This window comes from Macrotis lagotis, chromosome X, assembly GCF_037893015.1.
Source record: "Macrotis lagotis isolate mMagLag1 chromosome X, bilby.v1.9.chrom.fasta, whole genome shotgun sequence".
Taxonomy (NCBI): Eukaryota; Metazoa; Chordata; class Mammalia; order Peramelemorphia; family Peramelidae; genus Macrotis; species Macrotis lagotis.
In genome coordinates this window covers 549,807,660-549,831,511 of record NC_133666.1, presented here as the reverse complement: position 1 = coordinate 549,831,511, position 23,852 = coordinate 549,807,660, and the positions used below count along the sequence as shown (strand labels likewise).

The 23,852-nt window shown below is 46.2% G+C and overlaps 1 protein-coding gene across 1 annotated transcript; it reads left to right on the top strand.

Moving 5' to 3' along the window:
• Positions 1-1,611: 1,611 nt before the first annotated feature.
• On the top strand, positions 1,612-22,228 carry GDF6 (growth differentiation factor 6). The gene is made up of 2 exons (XM_074207033.1): positions 1,612-2,077; positions 21,312-22,228. Exons 1-2 carry the CDS (start codon positions 1,612-1,614, stop codon positions 22,226-22,228), a joined length of 1,383 nt encoding a protein of 460 aa, XP_074063134.1.
• Positions 22,229-23,852: the final 1,624 nt, after the last annotated feature.

The window sequence follows — 23,852 nt, the reverse complement described above, 5'->3', positions numbered from 1 at the left end:
TGAACTCACTCTAGCACCTTCCCTCCTCCCTCCTTGTCATTGTACTAGTTCTAAACAAGTGTGAGGGGAATATCTTCAGTTGTTGTTGTTGCTGCTGTTGTGTGTGTGTATGTAATACCAAACTGTGTGTGGACAATTCATCCTAATAGGAAGGAAGAATGAGTGGGAAAGCGGCAAGAGAAAGTGGGAGTAGTATCAAGGATATTAATTGAAAATTGGGAGCCCAGAAAGCCTGGGCTCAAGGGGGACAGCTAACTCATTTGTTAACTTTAGGCAAGCCATAGGACTTCTCGACAAAGGAATGCAACTCTGTACCTTTCAATTCTAAGTCTATGGTCTAGAGGTAGAAATAACTAAGGAAGTCTTTGGGAGGGTTTGGGGTTGGTTGGTTGAAGGAGAGCTATAGTACAGTAGAAGAGAAAGGAAGGAATTTGGGGCAAAGAAAGGACAGCGAGGTGGGTGGGAGGTAAAAGGATGGAAAATGAAGAATGGGGAAAGAGAAACAGCAGGAGAAATAAGGAATGCTCTGGAACTTTGGAAAGGAGGAAGTACTGAAAGAGGGAGGAAATGTGAATGGAATTGGGGTGTGGGTGGAAATTGAGGTAGGGAGAAACTGAAGACTAGCAAAAAGTGGACTGAGAAGAGGAAAGTCAGAGTTGAGAAAGTGGCAACGGAGAACGTTGAGAGCAAAGTAGCCTCGTGCCCTCTCGCTTCTTCTCTCTGGAGGCTGAGTTGAGGGCTCCTGGGGGGATGCCTTCCTCTGTCCACCACCCCCTTATCTGAGGAACAATAGGAAGCTAGAGTCTTCCAGGGGGAGTTTCGGTCTTAGACTCTTAGAGTAAAGTTGACCTGAGGGGCTTCAATGGCCCTGAATGGTCACCCAGAACCGGAGGCGAAGGGGGCAGCTCGGGCTAGAACGTGACCCGAGAGCTAGCTTGCAGCTTGCGCTCTGCGCTTGGAGGTGCGCCTCCTTGGAGTCGGCTCTGGGGGGCGCCGCCTTTGCTTCCTTGCAACGGGTCAGCTCCGAGGGAGAGCTGGAGGTGGGTGAGGAATTAGGAGGCGGACAGGATGCAGCGAAGCATCCAGCTTAGGGCCCGCTGAGGGGGTCGCTGCGGCCGCCCCGCGCTTCCCTCTTTCCCTCCCCCGTCCCGCAGCTGACTTTGCAGCATCCCCCCCCGCCCCGCTCCGTCTCCGCTCCCCCACCGCCGCTTTCTCCCTTTTCCCCAGTTCCAGTGTCCAGCCACCGCGAGCCACGCGCAGCCCCGAGCAACCCAGTGCGCGTCCCGCGGGGGCGCTGGCTCCCCCTCCCGCACGCGCTCCCGCCCTCTCGCCCCCACCCCACCTCCTCCTCGACTCCTCTCCGCATCCCTCCGGCCTCTTGTCCTAGCCCTCCCCTCCCGGCAAGGGGCGGGAGGGGGCGTGGCGGGGCCGGGGCTAGTGCTCCGGGACAGGGGGATCCTTGCACTCTCCGCCGCACGGAAAGCCCTGCCGTAGCCCGCTCCCGCAGCCGCTGTCCAGCCCGGCCGCTCCGCGCCCCGAAACCGCCGCGCTCTCCTCGCTTCCACCCGCGGGAGGGGAAGAGGCGGAGAGGGGCATCGGCCGCTGCTCGCCATGGATGCTCCCCGGGCCCTGCTCTCGGCAGTCTTCCTCATCAGTTTCCTGTGGGATTTACCCGGTTTCCAGCAGGCTTCCATCTCATCCTCCACCTCCACGTCCACCTCGTCCTCTTCGTCCTCTTCCTCGTCCGCCGAACTGGGCTCAGCCAAGGGCATGAGAAGCCGCAAGGAAGGGAAGATGTCCCGGACGCCGCGAGAGAGCGCCGCGGGCCAGGGCCACCCGGGGCAGGAGCGCCCGCAGTCCGGACGCCAAGGACCCAAGCCGGAGCAGCTCAGCCCCCGCCGGCAGCAGCCCCAGGATCCCGGGCAGGCGGGCAGGAGTCCCCGGGTAGTGCCTCACGAGTACATGCTGTCCATTTACAGGACCTACTCCATCGCAGAAAAACTGGGGATCAATGCCAGCTTCTTCCAGTCCTCCAAGGCTGCCAATACTATTACTAGTTTTGTAGACAGGGGACGAGGTAAGTTAAAATAACAAAAGCCAGAACAAAACCCAAACGAAGCAGCCCGCTTCCCCCTGCGCCCGGGCGGCTAGCTGCCTTCCTCTCCCCTGATCTGTTCCGATCCCAGATCCGTCACCCGACCACGAAGACTGGAGTTGGCGTGTCTCCCCTTCCCCTTTTAGGTCGCCTTCTCTTTCCCGAGACTCAGACCTTGCTTGCTTTAGACACTACTGACTTTCCTTGTTTAGTTTCCGAATCTAGCTGTCCAGGATAAGGGCTGCTTCAGATGATACTTCAACCTGTACCCTCCTTTCTTTTCCGTCCGGAAAAGCATTCATTTTCTGTATTGCTTTTGTCGTCCGCGGCAGAACACGCACTGGCTGTAGGGGAACGGAACCTAGGTAAAAGGCGAAGGCTGGTGTACCTATGGAGGGGCGGGAGGCGGGGGGGGGGGGGGTTCCACCCTGTCTGAATGAGGAAGGTTAGTATGATGGTTTAGGAAAATGATCAGAGAAACTTTGGGGCCTTGAGGTTCCTAGCGATTGTGAATAGATGTTGGTTGAAGCGTGTGTGTATGTGTGTGTGTGTGTGTGTGTGTGTGTGTGTGTGTCTGTGTGTCTGTGTCTGTGTGTCTGTGTCTGTGTCTATGTGTGAAACACAGAGAAAGAGAGAGAGTCAGACAGAGACAGAGAGATAGAAACCTCTTTGGAAGTTCTGGCTTCCAACTTTGAGACGAGTTTAGCAAAATTCTGACGTGCTGGCGGAGCCAGTGTCTGTCTGTAAGAGCCCGCTAGCTCTGTAAGCGAACACGCCGGAGTCCTTTTCTCTGTGTTCCCGAGATAAGTTTGAAACCGGTTAGCCAGACCGGGAAGCGAGTTCCTCCAGGGTTCGATTTGCTCCTCTTTAACTCGGGTAAAGCTTGTAAAGGTGTCAGCATGAACCAGTTGACCAGATCTCAGAAAAATAAGGGAAAGAGGATGCAGAGGAACACTGAGGGAAGGGAGGGAGAGCCACTGCGTTTTGCTTTTCTTTATTAAAAACAAAACATACTAGGTTCCCAGAGCCAGAAGGAAAATGCTGCATTTTTCTCATTCTAGCAACAACAACCTTTACGGCTACTTTTATCAGGTTCCCCACCCGGGTGGTTTCTTCTGTGTGGTACGTTCCCCCCCCCCCCCCACACACACACACTACTTATACCTCACCACCCACGCTCGTTTTCCTGACTACTCTTCCAGAAAGAAACAGTCCCATGTTCCAGAAGTTCTACGAACTTTATCCCTAAAATGGATAAAGAAAAAGAAAAAGAAGAGGGAAAGAAGGCAGGTAAGCAGGAAAGAAGAAAGGAAGGGAAGGGAAGGGAAGGGAAGGGAAGGGAAGGAAGGAAGGAAGGAAGGAAGGAAGGAAGGAAGGAAGGAAGGAAGGAAGGAAGGAAGGAAGGAAGGAGAAAAAAGAAAAGGGGGAAAATTAGTAATCTACTCTCCCGTCCTCTTCAAACTCCTTGCAACTAACTCCTAATAAGATCCTCCACCCTACTCCTAACTCTAGCTCTGGGAGCTACCTGCGAATACTGAGGTTCCAAGGAGCCCAAGACAGTGACGAGGTGAGGAGGATCCTTAAAGAACTCAGTAACTCCAAAGAGAAATTACCCCCCCCCACACACACACACACCCTAAGATGCTTTGCCTTATCTCTTTCCAGAGCCACTAATGGCAGACTAATTAACTGACCCTTAATGAGGGTCGTAAATTCTTCCCCCGCCCCCTTGGCGCTCTCGGACCTCCTCCCCAGCCTCTCCAACCTGCCCACCAGTCCTCCTGGCTGCGCGCGTAACCTGCTTCTCGCAACCTGCCCCCATTCAGTTCCCTACGGTGGAGCTTGGCCGAGGGGTCAGAGGGGTTCATTAGCTGTTGAAAGCCCCAGACAACAAATTAAGTTCGTGTTTTTATGTTGGGTTCAGGACAACGTCGACTTGGAAAAACCACATGGCTTCTTTGTAGTTATATGAGCTGGCGATTTGGTCCCCGGCTTCCATAAAAGTTGCGATTCATGTAGAGACTCCACCTCCCCCATGGGGCCTCTCTATCTCTCAAGGAGAAGATGCGGCTCCCCTGAATTTATGTTAAGAGAGAGAGAGAGACAGAGACAGACAGAGACCTGAGCAAGGAAGAAGAAACAGTTTTCAGACTTCTCTCCCGACAGGAACTTGTCTGTAGAGGGAAAATCTCTGCCTTTCTATCCAAAGTTGTGGCAGCTCCAAAGAGTCCTTGCTGCGAACTTTGGAATTCCCGCTCCCCTCCACATCTCTACTGGTCGGACTTGGAGTGGCCTCCAGAGCTGAGTCCCACGTGTGCTCTCCGTTGAGGGCTCAGAGGATGGTGGGCTTCTTGGCTCTTTGGGGAAGTAAATTGCTTCTTAAAGGATCCAGCGCGTGAATAAGCTTGACTGGCGTGTTTCTCTTTAGTCTTGTCCTGTAGAGCGCAGTGTAGCCCTGCCTTTTCGGGGCTCCTGGTGCCCCCAGGGATCCTCAGGTCCGCGCTCACGGCTGCAGACTTGGAGTGAGGAAGGTTGACCAAAGGCCCGGCCTGGTGGGTGGGTGGGTGGGGTGAAGGTGGGAATGGAATGCTGCTCCAGACCCTAAGGTGAAGGTCCCCGCAAAGCACCCAATGCGGGAAGAGTTTTCCTCCAGGACTGAGGTTCCCACAAGTTGCGCTTCTGCCAGCAAGTGCTGGAAACATCACGGAGCTAGCTGGGAGGGTGTTGCTCAGGAAGAAAGACAAGCAGGAACTTCTGAAAAACAAATCTAGGTTCTAGATTACTTCCTCCTTTCTTCGCTACCATTCCAGCCCCCACCCCCCAGTCTAAAGATATATATGTATGTCTATTCTAGGTGCATGGGTGTGTATTTACATATATGACATTTTTCCTCTGGGTGGTGGAGTGTGGGTTGGTGGGAAGGTAGGGGAGGGAAAGAGGACTGGTGGGGGGGGGGAGAGGAGGAATGGAAAGGGTGGTAATGATTTGCCGACAGCAATCCAGGCTTGATGAAGGGAAAGCTTCACTTTCCCTTCACTGATTTTGATTTGAAGTGTCACAGGCTGTGACCTTGGGTTGGACCTTCCGGGGGTTGCTTAGCATCAAGTCCCTGATTGGAGTATTTCAGCTCAGTGATCTAATTGAGTGTGCATGTCATAACATATCAAATATTGTCTAGTCTCCCATAATGAAGGGGTCTCAGCCAATGGCACATCCCCAGAAACTTCAAGAGAACTTCCGTTCCTCTGAAGTGGTAGCTTTTTTACTGCCCACCTCCCGGTGGGATTGTCGCCCAGTTAATTGCAGAGCCGAACTGGGACTGGGCGGCGGCTGTTGGCGCTGCAGCCGCCGCCCAAGACTCAGAACTCAGGAAAGCTTCTTCATCAGTCCCCTGGCCGACAGACAGTGTGGTCCCTGAGCTCACTCATTTAGATGGGTTTCTAAGTTGAAGATGTAGCATCAGTCATGTTCTGATCTGGGTTCCAGTCGAGTAGGAACTCAGATTCGCTATACTTACCCATTTGTTTAAGTATTTTTATAATATTTGCGTACTGTTCTCCGGAGTGGGTGAGAAGGAAAGAAGCAATCTTGTTTCCTTTTTTCTACTGAGCTCACCTTGACTGTAGAGTAAGTTGGATTTAAAAGCAGATAGGGCTTATTCTTCCTCCAATTATCAAACAAAACAAAACAAAACAAAAAAAAAAACCCCAAAACGGGGTTGTGTCATTGTGGTCAAAAGATCTTAATCAAAATGTTTATGCCTTTTGGGTTTGCCGGACAAATAGGTGGGAGTATCAGGAATCTCTGGAGGAGTTTTCGAGGTATTATTATTGTATGAATCAGAAGTCAAAGAACATAACAGTAATGTGTCCTACTCGATCTCATGCTAATAACACATCATCAAACCTGGAAGACGGGCAGGAAAGCAAACTGGGACAAACTAAGCATGTGGGAGCAGGGCAGATTGAATGGGTGGCAGTTGGGGACAGGAGGCTGTTGAGGATCAAAATTTCTGATATTTGGTCTTTCTTTCCTCTTAGTTTAGCAGTATGAATATTAAGCAGGGGGATTTTTGATATTTGAAGAGAGACCTTTGAAAAAGAACTGTTTTGAAACTGAATCTGGAAAGGAGAGCAGTAAAAAGTTTGTGATTTCCACACTGCACCCCTCATGCTTTGTTATGGTCAAAATATCATAGAGGACGGGATGAATGTAGGAAAATTACAGTTGGCACGTGAAATAACTCATTAAAAAGCAGATGGTGCCTGAGGGCCTTGGGACCCCCAGCATCGGAGCAGCTCCACAGGAGAGCAGGAGTGGCCAGAATTCTCACAGATTTCTCCAAGCCTTTGAGAAGGCCTGAGAAAAAGGGGAAGAGAAAGGAGGGAAGAGAGGAGAGGTGAAAAGAGGATAGGAAAAAAGAGGGGAAAAAAGAAGGGAGAAGCGGGAAGGAGGTGCTCATAGTTTTTAGTTGTCCATGTTTAAACTGTGGAGAGAAGCAACCTGATTCCAACAGAAGGAATTTTTTTTTTGTCTGTAGAGAAGAAAATTATTATTTAGGAAATTTACTGTAGCCATCAAGTTGAGGAAGAAAGGGGATCTCTTAGAAGATTTTAAACCATGAAAATTTTTTTTAATGGGATCCTGGGGGGGGGGCACGGGGAATGAGAGACAAGAGATCCAACAATTCTTAGGAGGACTTAAATCCTAGACCAGTTAAACTCTATTAGGATCTTTTTTTCTCTGTCTTGTTTTATTTTGCTTTTCCTCTAGCAGAAAATTACGGAGACACTTAGGAATCTGATTATTACTTTCAATCTAAAAGGGGAAAACTTTAGGAAAAGCTGGGGAGGGGGGGCCCTGGAGGAGTCTTGGACGTTGCTCAGCTGCTAGAGTGGCAGGAGAGAAGAGTGAGACTCCAAATCGAGGTTCATCTTCTGGGGGATGTTTATGCTAAACAGCGGGTTTCTGGGTGGACCTGAAGCCTCGGTATAGTGTAATCAATGCAGCGCCTTTGCCGGGGCAGTGTTGTCGTTGGCAGAAGGAAAATGAAATATAAGCAGGGAAGTATTTTAATGGGGACGGAGGGAATTCACAACTGTTAATTATTTGGTGACCTTGTATTCGATTTGTTCGAGTCCCTTATAAAAACACTAATGCAGACCAGACGGCCGAAGTGAGGAAGCAGGGCAGAAGGTTCCAATCTAAGTTTTATTTCCCTGGTAAGAGGTAGCAGCCTTGGAAAAAGTGCAGGGAATTCAAGAGTGTGTGTTTGTGTGCATGTATGCCTGTGTACCCGCAACACACATAGCATGTGAATTTAAAGTGTCATCTAGAATTCAGGTCCCAGAGTCTGGCCCCTTTTATCGTAGTGAATAGACAGGTCCTGGAAAGAGTCAAAGAGAAGAGGAAGGAAGCCAGGTTGAGATGTCTGATCTGGTCTTCTGGGTGAGATGATCAAGACTTGAAAAAAAATCCATAATCTTACCTTTTATCCGGTTGACATTTCTTTAAAGATCAATGGATAGTTCTTCAGCCCAAGATCTTAAAGGGGCGTTTGATTCCGAAAGCAAGAAGCTAAACCTGCCTGCAATCTACTTTCGATGATGCCTACAGGCTACCTGGACAGTTTGTTTTTTTGTAAAGCGTCCTAATTCTCTTGATGTTCTTGGCCAGTCCTTTGGTTCTCAGAAAGGCAGATCTGAGAATTATGCCGCGGTCCTTTCTATTGACTAAGGGAATCAGGCAGCCTTCAAATTTGCAGGATTAAAATGGTGGTCTGGGGTAGGAGTGGGGGTGGGGTTAGAAGTTTCTGAAATGTTCCCAAATAATCTGTTCTCCAGTTTATCACCACCACCATCAAAAACGTGGTCTCTATATGTGCATATCTATATAACGAGTTTCATTGATTCCATCCTCTTTTAAATGGAATCTGAAAACAAGCAAAGTAATACAACCCCCTCCCCCTTTAGAAACACCTTAAGTGACTGTTACTGGGTCGGGGGTGGGATTGTGTGGGTCTTTTCTGGCCAATCTTTATGCCAGTGGCCCGAAAAAATTGGTTTGCCCGGGGTTTGAATTTCTCAACATATCAATAACAACAGTGAACTCAGAAAAGTCAGTGCGAATCAAAAACTAAATAAATATATCCTTTAAATCAGGTTTTACTTTTTGTCCAGAAAGGGAAGGAAGGAAGGAAGGAAGGAAGGAAGGAAGGAAGGAAGGAAGGAAGGAAGGAAGGAGGGAGGGAGGGAGGGAGGGAAGGAGGGAAGGAGGGAGGCAAGAAGGGAAGGAGGAGGGAAGGAAGGAAAGATAAAGAGGGAGGGAAGAGAAAAGGCAGAGAGAGAGAAAAGGAGGAGAGGGAGGAAGAAAATAAAGGGAGGAAAGGGAAAGAAATGAGAAAGGAAGATGTGACAAAGAAAGGAAGGAAGAAAAAGAAGTAAAGAGAAAGAAAGAAAAAGTTTGGGAAGATTCCATGGGGAAGGAAACAACTATTTCCTCTCAGGGCTGCTGTTTGCCCAAATTCTCAAGTAGTAGCTAAAATTCCGCCCAAGAGTCTTTTAAGTAAAGAGAACGTTGAATATGGTTACTAACCATATTACTAACTACTGGCAAATAAGACTCTCTGATAACTGGGGGTAGGGGGGGAGTAACTGAGGGGTACAGACAATTTAGGCTAATAGAGATAGTGGTATTTTGTTTGGAGGCTGCTGCTACACTCCCTAATGGCCGGGCAGTTTATTTTTAAGCTCAGTGTTTGCTAAGTGAAGTCTCTTGTTTACTGGAATTAAATAGCTCTTCATTCGCATAATGGGTTCCAGAGATTTTCCTTTTCTATTTTCTAGATCCTAGAATCCAGGGGAATCAATTAGCGCTGTTGGGGGAATTGATACACTAGGTATTCATGAAATGGACCTGCTAATATGTATATTGTAAAGTTGCTAAAGCAACTGGTATCCACGGGTTGTTATGCTGCAAAGGTCTTAAACAAATTGTCTCCTGCCAGCCCCGAGAACTCAAGTGACCAACTCTAGGATTGGAGTTGGGGAATGAGGAAGGAATTGGATAGGTAGGTGTTTACTCCTGGAGTTTGGGAGCATTTCAACCAGAGAAGTGAGTTCGGGAAACACAAACAGCTGCTTTGGTTTTGGAGTTTGTTGGTGATATTAAGTAGGAGAGAGACCCAGAAAAGAGGAGAGAGGAGAGGGATAAGAAAAAAAAACCAGAAATAGAGACACCCAATAAGAGGGGAAGAAGATAAAAGGGAAGATACAGGCAGAGACAAAGACAGAGAAAGAAACAACCCGCAGAGAGACTCAGAGAAAATGGCACAGAAAGACAAGAAGAAGAGGAGGAAGAGGAGGAGAAAAGAAGTAGAAAGAAAAAGAAATAGGAAGAAGGAGGAGGAGGAGGAAGGAAGAAGGAAGGAGGAAGAAGAAGAAGAAGAAGAACAACAACAACAACAACAACAATAAGAACAAAAAGAGGATCACAGGCAAAGACAAAAAGAAGAGTTTTGGGGGAGAGTCTTTCTTTTCATTCTCCATCTCTTAGCAGAATGCCTAGCACATAGTAGGCACTTCATAAGCAGTAGTTGAATTGACAGAAAAAGAAAGTCAGAACTCCCCCTCCTCCAACAACCCTTAGATTTACTAAGGAGCACCGAGCTTCAGTTCTTAAGACTGATGGGGAGGATGTGTGTGGGCTACCGATGTACAGAGAGATAGAAGCAGGATTATAACTATGATGACAAAGTTGAGGCCGCGGCCGGAACACTCTAGGCACTAAGAGCTCCAACTAGGTAAAATGCTAGCCCCTGCCGCTTTGGTTCAATTTGGAAGACTGAACAGATGGGGAGTAAATAGAAATAGCGTCGAATGAGGTCTTTTTTCCTGTTCTAGTAGAGAGGGAGGAGAGGGCCGCAAACCCAGCAGCGAGGAGAAGAGAGAAGAAAGCGTGGGGCTGAATGCAGCCGCCTGGACTGCCCGGAGGAGGGCCACACACCAAGGCAGCGGCTGGAAGGTCTAACAGCCCCCCGAACACTTCCGCTCCGTGGTCGAGGGGCGGCTGGCTCATAGCAGCTGGAAACTGCCTTGTGATATAGGTTTGGGGTTAAAATTGAAAAGAAATTAAATTAAAAGTCCTAACACATTAAACATTAGTTCCCCCGCCAGATTCCCGTCCCCCCTGCCCATGAAGACCTCTAATAACAGCTTCTGGCACGGGCGAGTGGGCTTAAAGCGAACTGAGGAAGGCAGAGCAAAGCAGGAATTGGAGAGGAGGGGAGAGGGATTGATGGAAGGGGGAGAGCTCTACAGGTTGTGGTTTGGGTGTAATTTGCAGTGATGTAAAGTTAAGATTTGAGCCCTGATGAATTGGCCGCGAGCCCAGTACCTGATCCACTGTGCGAAGGGGAAACACTGGGAAACTTTCATTAACCCCGGATTTTGCTCCCTCTCGGGGCACCTCCTACCACTCACGGGAAGCAGTGGAGTCTAGGGAAGAGTTTCAGAGCCGGAGGTCAGGGAGACCTCCCAACCTCGGGTTTGGGGAACGGAAAGAAAAATCAGGCCGCGGTGGCCAGCAGATGCTTGGTGAGAGTTGAGGATGGCTGACTGGGGCTGGTGCAGGTGGTGATAGGAGGCTAGGTTTTGGCGGTTTTCTTGCGAGTCAAAAACAGGTTGGTTAGAAAATTAGGAAGCCTTGCGTCTCGGTGCAGTTTTCCAGTCTACCGAAGAAAGTGCTAAGTAAGCGCACTAGAAATCTCCACCTCTCCAAGACTTTCCCACGGTTGAATCTCCTCCCAAAGGGGAAAGATTACAGGGCAGAAGGAGAACACGCCTGAAAAACAGAGTGGACTCTAGTAACAGCAGCATCACCGCCTTCTCTGGGAAATGAACCAAGAGTTCAGTGTTTTGTGGTTTGGGTTTTTTTTTTTCCCTTTTGGACTTGGAAGTTTTCCGTTTACGTTTTCCCAAGTGCCGAGTTCCCATCACCTTGCCTCAATCAATAGCCACCCTAGGACCCATCTTCCAGAGGCACAAAGACTAAACCTGAAAATGCTCGGCTTTTAAACTGGACTTTAATCAGGGTCTAGGGAGCCAAAGAGAACAAACAAGAAGCGGTGTCATAATCGTGGAATATAGTGAATAAAATGAGTAGTGGAATAGGTGGATTGAAATCAGTGCACTCTCTGAGAGAGGCGATTAAGGTGGGGGAGGAGGGAGGGAAGGAGAGAGAAGGGAGAAGAGACAGAGACGGAGACAGAGAAGGAAGGAAGGAAGGAAGGAAGGAAGGAAGGAAGGAAGGAAGGAAGGAAGGAAGGAAGGAAGGAAGGAAGGAAGGAAGGGAGGGAGGGAAGGAGGGAGGGAGGAAGGAAGGGAGGAAGGAAGAGCAAGAAAAAGAGGAAAGGAAGGAAGGAAAAAACAAGAGAAGGAAGACAAGAGAAGGAAGGAGAAAGAGACACATGTAGAAAGAAACACAGGAATACCTCGTGAGAACCCGTGTCGGTGTGACCTGCCTGGAAAGAGCACTTGTGTGTCTGCTCTGCGGATAATGCGCTGCTGGTCTCCTGGGGTAGCATACTGCTGTGTGGGTATGTAGCGCTGAGTTATTGTGACTGCTGCAGTTTTGTTAATTGATGAAGAACCTTTTGACTAAACAGGGGATATTTGCCAAATAGAGTAGGTCGATGACATTGCCTTCCATTGAATGAAGTTCTGACCTGGGAACTTTGCCTTCACTTTACTCAAAATGGTCAGGCGGAGCCAACTGATGATGCAGGGTCAGACTATGTGAGTGGAGAAAGGATGTCCACTGATAGAGGTTAGCCCACAAAGGATAGAAAGATAAGAGGGTGAGCTTTTGTCTTTTCAGGGAGAATCTGAGCCTTAGAACTCTCCAAAACAGCTTCCATCCCCCCCCCCAAATAACTGTCACCAATATTTCATAAGGGAATAGAAGTTTGGCGGCCTCTGAATCTGTGACAAAAACAGTTCAGTTTAGAAAAAAAACCATTTGGGGGTAGGGTAAATTCTTTCTTGTTTCTTCTCTTAGTTCCAAGAGCCATAGCAGAAAATGTGAAGTGGCTTTTTTTTGGGGGGGGGGAAGGGGTGATCTGTTGTATCACAGTTTTACCCTTCAAATGAACCTTTGGAAATGTGTTCCCTGGGGCAGGATTGGACTATTTCCTCAAAGCAATCTGGGAAAATTCCCAGGATGCCAGGACCTTTGGCATGAAGAGTTGTTGCTCCTTCTCAATCAAGAAAATGTAGAAAGTTATGTTTGTGTGTGTGTGTGTGTGTGTGTGTGTGTGTGTGTGTGTGTGTGTTCAACTGAGAGAGACAGAGAGAGGGAGACACAGAGACATAAAGAGATACACAGAAACACAGAAACATAGAACAGAGACAGAGAGAGACACACACACACACAGACAGACTGAGAGACAGAGTTTGGGGGTGGGGAAGGAGGGAGGGATTTGAAGATTATCCTGAGTCAGAGACCTTTGGCTCATTCTGGTAAAAAACTAAGGTTGCTTGATTGTTCTCTAAAGTAGTTTAGTTCTGCTAAGGAAAGAGTTAGACTATAGACATAGAGATCAATTATGAATTTTGAAGCTGGAAGTCTAGAGACTAGACTATCTAAAGATCTGAGTCCGGGAGAAATGGAGATACTTACTTGAGGTCATATAATTAATAAATAGTAGAGTTGAGGATTAGACTCTAAGATGCTAAATCCAGTGATTTTCCTACAGTACCAAATTTCCTTTTGCTAGCCTACTGTCACTTCAACCTTCAAGAAAGTGGAGATGGAGAGAGATAAAATCATCATCAGATTTTAACCTGAACTTATGTGATCAAGTTCAAGTTTGTCAGAAGTCTATGGTAGATGGACAGAATTTTCCAGGAAATACCCCTAGCTCGATCAGATTGTTTCCATGTTCTCACAAAGAAGGTAAAATATTTGCCTTTTTAAATTCTATCTGAACTATAATGATGCTACAAATTAGTCATAATATTCAACAGCATAGTAACCCCTTTAGAGCTTCAGAATTTTTTTCCCCACTCAGAATACACCTGACCAGGCAGACTCTTCCAGCAGGGTGGGCTTTACTATGCATTGTAGAGAAAAAAAATGGGCATTCCAGGAATATCACAGGCTCAAGAGAAGCTTGGGGCCAAGATTCTTTCCAGTCCCTCACCCATCTCAAAAGCCTCAGGATACTTTATGGGAACTGTGGAGAGGAACTGGTTTTTCTCATCCTTGATCATCATTGTTTCTTGCCCCCTTGGTCTTGCCCAAATTGTTTGATCAGAAACAGGCTTGTTACATATCACTCTCCTAGCCAAGCTGATGTCCTTGCTGTGCTCATTCAAGAAATTCCATCTCCTGTCTCAGTGTCTTTGCACTGCCTATTCCCCATCCCTGGAATGCACTCTCTCCTCACCTCTGACTCTTTGAATTCCTAGTTTACTTCAAAGTTCAGTTCAAGCACCACCTCTTCCTTGAAATCTTTCCTATTCCCCCTGGCTCCTGATACCTCTACCCAAACTACCTGGTATTTATTTTGCATATATTTTGCATCATTTATTTGTGAAGATAAGTTTCTCCTGATAGACTATAAGCTCCCTGAGGGAAAGGACTGCCTCTCTTTTGCCTTTGTATACCCAGTATCTAGCAATAAGCTTGACAGATAATATGAAGGTGATGTTTGTCCTTAGTTCAAGAAGAAGTACTGTAACATCAGGGAGGTGATTTCCTGACAAGCACATGAACTGGATTTGAGTGAGGGGATGCTGTGCTACATCACTAGCCTTATTTTCTCCTCCAGAGCCATCTGGATCCAGTGACCAGATATGAATTAAGATGATTGGAGATGGCCCTTGGATGTGAGGCAATCAGGGTTAAGTGACTTTCCCAAGGTCACACAGCTAGTTAGTATCAAGGGTCTGATGCTGTATTCAAACTCCTGTCCTCGTCATTCCAAGGCCAGAGTTCTATGTACTGTGCCAGTTAGCTGCCCTACAATTGCCATCTAGCAAAATACCTGCCAGAAGGTATAGGCACTTGGTAAATAAATGATTGTTTATTGAGTGAATGAAGGTTACTTTAGAGATTAAATTTAGAGCAGGGGTGTCCAACCTTTCTAGCTCTTATAGATTGCATCATTCAACAAAAACTTGTCGAGGGCTGCATATAGAATTCAATATTTATTTATGATTGTGGATAAATATTAAATCCTGATAAGTTTTTGTTGGGCAATATAGCCCAGAAGAATTAAAAGGCTGAACTCCCTGATTTAGAAGGAGTAGTCCAATAGGTAGTATGAATAAACATATTCAAAATATTCCCCATTGGCCTTTCTTCTTAGATATTGACCTCCCCATACCCATTTAAAAAAAGGTCCTGCTAATTTGAATCAGCTTGAATCAGCATTAAACTAGAAATCAAGAAATACATTCTAGGCAGAGCTTTGAAATTGCATTCCTACCTTATTATTGTCTCTTGGAGGCTTTGAACCTTATTGGTGGCACATGTGACTTTAGGCTTGGAATTGGAAGGTATGATCTCTATCAGAAACATGACCTCTCTGGATCACATGCCAACCAGCTGTCATCTAAACGGCCACTTCAAGACCTTCCAATGATATAGAATTCCTTAACCTAGTAGTAGCCAATTTCATTTTTGTAAAGTTGTAAATTGTCTCTGTTCTATTGAGCTGAAATGTACCTCTCTTGGGTCCAAGTTCTCCCCTCTGGGGCCCAGAACAATCATTCTAATGACCTATGAATTTCTGATGATCTGTTAATTATCCTTTATTGTGATGAAGAGGGTAATTTCCAATGTTCTTTCACCAGAAAAAAAAATTTCCTTTTTATGTGGAAGGCATCCCATTCTTCCATAGGAGCCATTATGCCCTCATAGAATCTCAGAATTGGAAAATATCTGATATACCAACTGGTCAGGGATCATGCTTGAGATGAAGTCTTTCTTCTCACCTCAGTCTCATAATTTTTAGTTTTGGTCAATTCAAAGAAACCTCCTCTATGAGATCTTTTTTTGACTCTAATCCTCTAAAGTTGTCTTACATTTCTTATAAGTATGTGTATTTATGCATGTGTAGGAGGCGAGGGTACACAAAAGAAGTAACATAATTTAATGTATAGGGAGCTGGTCTTGGAACCCAGAGGACCTAAATTCAATTCCTACTTCTGATGTATACTGGCTATTTGTCTCTGGGCAAGTCCCTTAGTTATCCTCTGGGTAAATTAGATTAAAATTAGGTAAAAACCTCTCTGAAACTCCAAGTTGCAAATTTCTCCACCTACTTTCATGTAGGGAGTTTAGTTGGAAGTTCTCTACATCATTGAAATCACATGTCTAATCCCTATCCCTATTTTATAAATGCTTATATGTATATCTAGTCTTCCCTCCAAAAGAATGTTATCTTTTTGAAGACAGAAACTATTTCACCCCACTCTCTCATAGGACAATGAATATATTACACAAATACTTATTGATTAGTTGATATAGCCCTCTACAATATAACAGACAAATGTTCATTCACCCTTTACTTGAAACTTTTCAATGAGGGGCTGGCTATTTTTCTTTTGGATGGTTCTAGGTGTCAGAAATTTTTTTCCTAACTTTTTGACTAAATTTTTGTCTTTGCAACTTCCATGGTTCTTTCTCATGGAGTCTAGAAGCACAAATGTGACACCATTTCCATATATCTGACCTTTAAATACCTCTTTGGACCTTCAATTTTGATAAATACCCATTGACTTTTATAGAGGTATTGTAAAACTATCCATTATTTCAATTTCTTCTCACCCCTATCCCAGCTCCCTCCCCTCCCATATCTTCTTTTGCCCCCCCCCCCCCACCGGTCCAAATTCTGGTCAGAATATGCTCTTTTGAGTCTTACTCCTATTTCTAACTAGCTGCATGATCTTGGACAAATCCCAGCCTCTGTGTCTCACTGTTCATTTGTATAAAATGAGAAGGTTTTACTAGATAATATCTAAGCTCCTTCTCTGTTCTGGAAGTTCTATTAGAATGCGTCAGTAGCCAATGAATTTTACAGCCTTCTTTCCCTTCTCAGCAAAACAAAACAAGACTAATGTGGCAGCTGGAAAGAAGTGGAGATTTGAAGGTTAAGTGATATTACTTCTTTATAGTTGAGAAGAGATTTTTGAAGTCTTGGGTTCTGACTGTTTAAATCATATTTATTTTCTCTTTCCCACCTCCGCTTGCCCCTACCCCCCTGCATCTCACCCTAGCCGACTAAGTTGGTATATTTCAAAATAGGCCATCATAATTTTCACAGAAATGTTCCCTCCTGTTGTAGAATAATGGGAAATATATCTAGCACACCAAGATGGATGAATCTGGGAGATGCTGATTGGCTCAGCTTAGCAAAGGTGCACCTCCCAAGAATGATGGGAGTTTCAGCCTACCTACATATTCAAAGGTCAGACTGGTAAGAGAGAAAACATGTTAATCCATTCAAGAAAAACTCAGATTGTCCTGTGACCACAAATCTCAGCAATACCTTGGAAAATAAAATTTCATGTTTTTGCTCCCTGTCCATACTCTTGCTCCTTTCCCCCAATAAACTCACAATCAAAATTTTGGAAATACACAGTTAAAGAAATAAAGGGTTACATTTGAGTGAATTTTCTAGCTCTCTCCTCCAAACTAAGTCCAGAGGGCCTTAGCCCCAGATGGAGAGACAATTTTGCTTTTTTCTTAAACTGGACCTTGAATCTCTGGATTAAACCAGAGAAGGGTCATGGAAGCATAAGAAACATTCCAGGTATGCAATGACTGACTGTTCAACAGATTTTTATTTACTTGTTTTTTTTTTTTTTGCCCCCTGTGAGTTCCTTTGTCCAAACACATATTCATACACATAGTAGGACCATAGATGAAGAAACTGAGATCCCAAAAAATTACATGATTTGCCCAAAGTAATGATTGGCAGAACTTAGTTGAACAGGTTTCCATAACTTCAAATCTCTAAAATATGCCCTCTTTGTACTGCATTACACCATCTGTGAGTGAGTTTCCAGCAGAGAAAACTCAAGAGACTGAATTTTGTGTACATGCTAATAATAATGTTTGTCCTTCATTTTCGAAGAAGACCACAGCATCAGGAAGGTGATGCCATGACAAGCATGATAATCTTAGTGGGAAATGTAAGAACTTTCACAGTCATTTTGAAATTCTGCATTGAGTTTTTTCTTTCCCCTCTTTCTGTCCTTTGTTCTTTCCTTCTTTTGACCCTCTCTTCCTCTTCCTTTTTCTTTCATTCTTGTTTCTTTCTGCTGACTTTGTTCTCTAATTCAGCACCATCAGTGCATCCTATAGGTCGGGACAATATATAAAGGGTAGCTGGAAAATGGGGCAGAGCAAGGTATCTGATGAGGAGTTGAGAGATTGGTGAGTATGCCTGTGACTCCTCAAAAAATAGTGATCTGGGCTAGTTTTCCAGGGAGGAGAGTGGGTCTTGGGGCGGGGGTGGGGGGAGAAGAGGAGGTGACTAGTGAATTGATTCCAAGTGTGATACACTCCTTGCTCCAAATCACAGTATGGTACAAGAGACCTGACTTCAATTTCCCTTTATTCAAAAGGGAATCAATCTATTTAATGATAATATTGATAAGCACTTCTATATTGCCTTAAAGTTTTGTTGTTGTTCAGTTGTAGCTGACCTCATTTGAAAAGATAATGGGGTAGTTTTACATTTCCTCCTCCAGTTCATTTTACAAATGAGATCCTGAGTCAAAGAGGATCGAGAGACTAGCCCAAGGTCACACAGCCAGCAAATGTTTGAGGTTGGATTTGAATTTATGAAGATGAAACTGATTGAAAGCCTAGTGGCTCCATTCACTGAACCATCTAGCTTTAACATTTACAAAGTGATTTTAAACAACTTATCTCATTTGAATCTCATAACAACCTTGTAAGATAGGTGCTATTATTATCTCCATTTTACAGGTGGGGAAACTGATTTCCACAAGATTACATAGTTAATATGAAGCAGGATTTGAACTCAGGTGTTCTTGCATTCAGCACTTTATCCACTACATCTCCTAGTGTCTTGTTTTAAATGAAAAATTTTTATTTTTGAAGAAAACCTCTCAGACATGCAGTACTAATGCCTTCCTTCTTCCTCCTCCTCTTCCTCTTAGAGAGTCTGACTTGGTTGAGTCTAGACTTTGTTGAGTCCACCCCTCAAAAACTAGTGCGCTAGTTAGCTAGAGACATTTCAGTCTTCAGAATAAAAAATGCACTCCCCTTATGATCTAATTACATTTTAATTAATTTTAAAATTGAAGATTAATTTCTTGAAGAATAATTATCTAATGATAAGAGTAAGGTTTCAAGATGAATGGAACAGAGGGTGATGTTACAATCATAGCCAAAATTTTGTTTCTTTAAAGAAGGTAAAGGCATTGGAGCTCTTTTGGTCAACCCCTTTATATTGGAGATGATGAAACTAGGACCTGGAAGATTTATGACTTGCTTATTGTCAAACATGTAGCAAGTGACAGGTGAAACTAGAACCTAGGTCTTTTTTTTTTTCTATAGACTGTTGCTCAAAGAGCAGACGCAGTGAGAGTGCCAGGAAGCAGGAAGTTCTGAGTTCAAATGTGACCTCAGACACCTGTGTGATCCTGGCTAAGCCACTTACCTCCTATTTGCCTCAGTTCCTCATCTGTAAAGTGAAATGAAGAAGGAAATGGCAAACCATTCCAGTATCTTTGCCAAGAAAACCCTATATGGACATTGCCAAATAGAGTCAGATACAAGTGAACAAAAACAATATAGCCCAAACTGTTTAACAGAAGTTTTATAATGCCAGAGTTCGACAGGGATTAAGGTGGGATGTCCAGGAATTGTAGTCCTTTGATTAAGATAAAAGGGACTCAAAAATTCTGCCTTTTGTGGGTAAGTAGAACAATTGTAGGCAGTTAGAGGAAGGTGTGCTGTTGTGCTAAATTTTCTGAATGACCCACAAAGGACATACTCAATGTCACTAATCATTGACAAAAACTGAAGAGGAAAGAGTGAGAACAAAAGAAGTTTTGTTATTGGTCGATCTTTTAACCAAATGATTTCTGCCAAAACTATGAGTTTTACTCTTAATGTTCAAACCACCAAAATGTCATCCAATGCTGCAACTATTTATACCAACCTATACTTTGGGGAGAGCTCTCTCCAAAAGCATGTGAGCAAAGTAAATAAAAATCAGGGTCTTGACCTATCACAAACGAGGCCAAAACCTGGTTCTTTTGAATGCTTAAAAAAACAGAAGTGGAAATGATTTCCTAAGGGAATGCTGACTGTACAGCTATTAAATTTTGTTTAATCCTTTTTTTGTAATTTCCATGAAAGAAAAGTCACAAGGCTTTGGCTAACTTCCTTCATGCCTCTACTGTAGTCCAGATATTACTATAGTATATGTAGGGAGGACTTAAAAGACACTTTTCATTATTCTTTTGCTATATCCTTCTTGCTGTGAGAAGCCAGGAATTGATTAGATTTCTGACACAGGAAAAATGAAGCCTCCAGGTGAGAGGTCCCATGACTTAACTACATCAGTGGCTGAATCCAGGGCCAAACTCAGGGCTCTTTAAAGGAGGTAGAAAGGAGAGAATGTTGAATTCCTGTTGAATTTGATGTGACCCTGGTTGGTCTGAAGGTCTCGACTCCCATAAATCAACTGGCTGTCCTCTGCAGAAGGCCTCCCTCTCTGCGCACGCCACCCCCTCCCCACTAACCCTTTCCGCTGCTCCATTTCAGGTTGGGGCATGTGCCTATTAGAGAGCAACAATCTCTGAAAAGTATAAAGGGCCGGCATAGAGTGTTTCTTTAGTCTCTATTTCTAGTTCTGGTACTAGCTGGCTTTGGAAAGGCAGCAAGGGTTGAACACAAGCTCCAGTGACACTTTTACTATTGAAATCTACCTAAACTTTACTAGCTTCTGGGGAAAGCCCGGGGCTTTGGGGATTTTTGTATTTGCTGGGTTGTAAACATTTTATGGGAAGGCAGTATGGGGGAAATCTGGTTAGCTTTCCGCCTTGCACATTGGATTGGTGTTGGGCTTCATGCACGGACGTGTCAAAAAAGAAGTCCAGGTTTACCTCGGTCCCATAGAATTTTCCTTGGATTATAAAAGCTATCTTCCCCATACTCCCCAAAATATCATTCCCCTGGTTGTGAATGTGTCCTGAAAGTCCATCTCTTAGAACCTTTTGGAGAGTAAAAGCAAGATGACTTCTGGTTGGTGGTGGCCAATATCACTGTACTGGTGGGTGCCTGCAACACTTTCTGTGTTTTACCCAAAAGCTGCAATTCTTCTGCGTACACCTAAGGTTCCCAAAGTCTAACTAGTAGGCACACGTATGCTTTCTATTTGGAGGTATTCCTAGGTTGTCTATTCCGGTATTAAGTGGAGAACTGAAGAAAAGCCAAGGAATCTGATTCATGCAAACTGCCAATCTGGATTGTTATAGCTCCAGATCTGTTATGTCCAAAATTTTATTTTTTTTTAAATGAGAACCGAATTATTTGGGGAAAGAATTTTCTTTCTTTCTTTCTTTCTTTCTTTCTTTCTTTCTTTCTTTCTTTCTTTCTTTCTTTCTTTCTTTCTTTCTTTCTTTCTTTCTTTCTTTCTTTCTTTCTTTCTTTCTTTCTTGATACAGGAGTATCTGCCTTCTGCTTAGGTTTTCAATGCTTCCATCAATCAATAAGCAATTATTAATCGCCTACTCTATGCCAGACACTCGGCTAGGCGCAGGAGATAAAAGTACAAAGAAAGAAACAACCCCTTCCTTCTAGAAGCTTACGTTGTCACAAAAGGCAAACTGATGGTTTTTCCACCTTCTGCCTGTGAAGATGTTGCGGCTCCTGTCTGACTTCCGCCCCCCCCCCCCCCCCCCAGCTTCAACTACCCCAAGCTGACGGGGCGGGAGGATTATCTCTGCTCACCGCTTTCCCCCTGGACCCCGCTGCTCTTTCAGGCTGGGTGAGTCTGGGGGTGGTAAGGCCCCCGGGGCTGCCCAGCTACCTGGGATGGCCCCGGTTCACCTCCCCCCCACCTCTACCCTCCCCCAGCCCCGGCCTTTCCTCCCAGGGGGCTGCCAGGGAGAACTGGGCAGATCTCCCCCTTAAGTGAAGCTGACTGTAATTATTTTTTATCTCGCAGACGATCTCTCGCACACTCCTCTCAGGAGACAGAAGTATTTGTTTGATGTGTCGACGCTCTCAGACAAAGAAGAGCTGGTGGGCGCGGAGCTGCGGCTGTTCCGCCAGGCGCCCTCGGCTTCCCCGGGGCCCCCGGGCGGCCCGCTCCACGTGCAGCTCTACTCCTGCCTGGCCCCCCGAATGCTGGACGCCCGGACCCTGGACCCGCAGGGGGCGCCCCGAGCCGGCTGGGAGGTCTTCGACGTGTGGCCGGGCCTGCGGCGCCACCAGCCCTGGAAGCAGCTCTGCTTGGAGCTGCGGGTCGCCTGGGGGGAGCCCGGCGGGGAGAGCCCCCCGCCCGAGGCCGAGCCGCCCCTGGACCTGCGGAGTCTGGGCTTCGGCCGCCGCGTGCGGCCGCCGCAGGAGCGCGCCCTGCTCGTGGTCTTCGCCAAGTCCAAGCGCAAGAACCTGTTCGCCGAGATGCGCGAGCAGCTGGGCAGCGCCGCGGCCGCCCCGGGGGGCGCGGGCCCCTCGCCCTCGCCCCATCCGCCGCCGCCGGGCCGCCGCTGGCGCCGCACCGCCTTCGCCAGCCGCCACGGAAAGCGGCACGGGAAGAAGTCGCGGCTCCGCTGCAGCAAGAAGCCCCTGCACGTGAACTTCAAGGAGCTGGGCTGGGACGACTGGATCATCGCGCCCCTGGAGTACGAGGCCTACCACTGCGAGGGCGTGTGTGACTTCCCGCTGCGCTCGCACCTGGAGCCCACCAACCACGCCATCATCCAGACCCTCATGAACTCCATGGACCCCGGCTCCACGCCCCCCAGCTGCTGCGTGCCCACCAAATTGACTCCCATCAGCATCCTCTACATCGACGCGGGCAACAACGTGGTCTACAAGCAGTACGAGGACATGGTGGTGGAGTCCTGCGGCTGTAGGTAGCGCCGCCTGTCCCGCCGTCTCGGCCCGGGGACGGGAGGGGAGAGCAGCGCCGAAGGGAGGAGGAGGGGGGGTGCCCGATGGAGGGGGCATCGCCCCGAGAAATGGACCTGGAGGACTGCCGGGGGGGGGGGGCGGAGTGGCCGTCGGAGCCCACCTTGAACACTTCCTTTCGCCTAGAGAGAGGGAAATGGACTTTTCACACCTTGCCTGGCCACCCTGGAAAACAAGTCAAGCATTTGTTTGTTGTCATTGCTTTTTCAATTTCCTCGAAGCACCTGTGTGTCTCACGCGTTTTGAATAGGGGTAGGAAGAGGAAACGGCCCTGTGTTTCACAGCTGTCCCATGGATTGAAAATTATTATTTACAAAGAAAACGGGCTGTGTGTTGGGGGTCGGGGGAGGGGGAGGAGATTCACTTCTAACCACATCCCAAATCTCAGTCTTTGGACCACGCTGAGGTTTTGCTTTCTTTTTTTTTTTTTTAAATTTCCTTTCTGGGTGAAGTCAGCTTTCTCTGTGGCCATCCAAACAGAATATCCTAAATCTGCAAAAGCTCTCCCTCTCCCCTTCAAGAGACCCGGAAGCTTTGTTCAGAATCTTCTTCCCTTAAAAGCACCACCTTCCAAGACAATTTTAGTACAAGTGGGCTAAGTCACTCAAATGGCCTGAATAGCTTTCTTACTCAATCTGACCCCCCCCCCCGCCCCAACACACACACACACCGCCTCAGCTTCCCACAGCTGCCCACCATTCCTTTCTCAGTACTATCACAATCCGATTGTGGGGCTCCTGTTCTGAGGAGATATGGATTATTTTGCAAACTTTCCTTTTTTAAAAAAAAATGTTATTGGTGGTGGTGGGGAACAGGGAAGTTCATGCCTGATAGAGTTGACAAGAATCAGTTTAAACCAGGGATAGTTTAGGATAATGGACAGAGCCAGGAGAGAAATGAGGCAAAGCGCTCCCCCCCCCCCCAAGGAAGTTGGTCCCACCCCTTCCCCCTGAGCTGCCTCTTTCTTTCAGGATTATCTGATGATCCAAGTCTCCTTCTAAGGTGAAGGCAATTTCCCAAGTACAAAAAACAATCAAGTGAAAGGAGAGAGGGGGAGGGATAGGGAAAGGGGTGAGAAAGGGAAAGAGAGAACTATATGAGAAAGAGTAAAGTAGCGGAGAAGGGTTTTTTTGGGGGGGGTTGTTTTGTGTTTTGGGGGGGAAGCCAAGGGACAGATTTGGAGGGTAGTTAATGGTAACTAACCCACCCGACCCAGAGCAAGATGGGAGAGTCTAGACCTGCCACAAGACGAGAAAAGGAGTGAAAGGAGCAGAGAAAGGATCCAAGAGTATAGCAGAGCCTGTCTCTGAAGTTTATCTGAAAAGTTTCTCCCTTTTTCGCTCTGACATTCCTGAAAGATTACCAGACAGAAATTGCCTTGGGCACCCCCAAAAGAATTGTGTCGGATTGTAATTACGAGTTAGGCTATGTTTTAAAAACTTAGTAATGAAAAACTGTGAAAAGAGCAAAGTGTTACATTAAACGTGTGGAGGGGAATGGGGCAGTGGGTGATGATGGTGGGTGGAATCAGTCTTAACGCAGGGAATTGGGTACAGTACTGTTTAATTCCTTA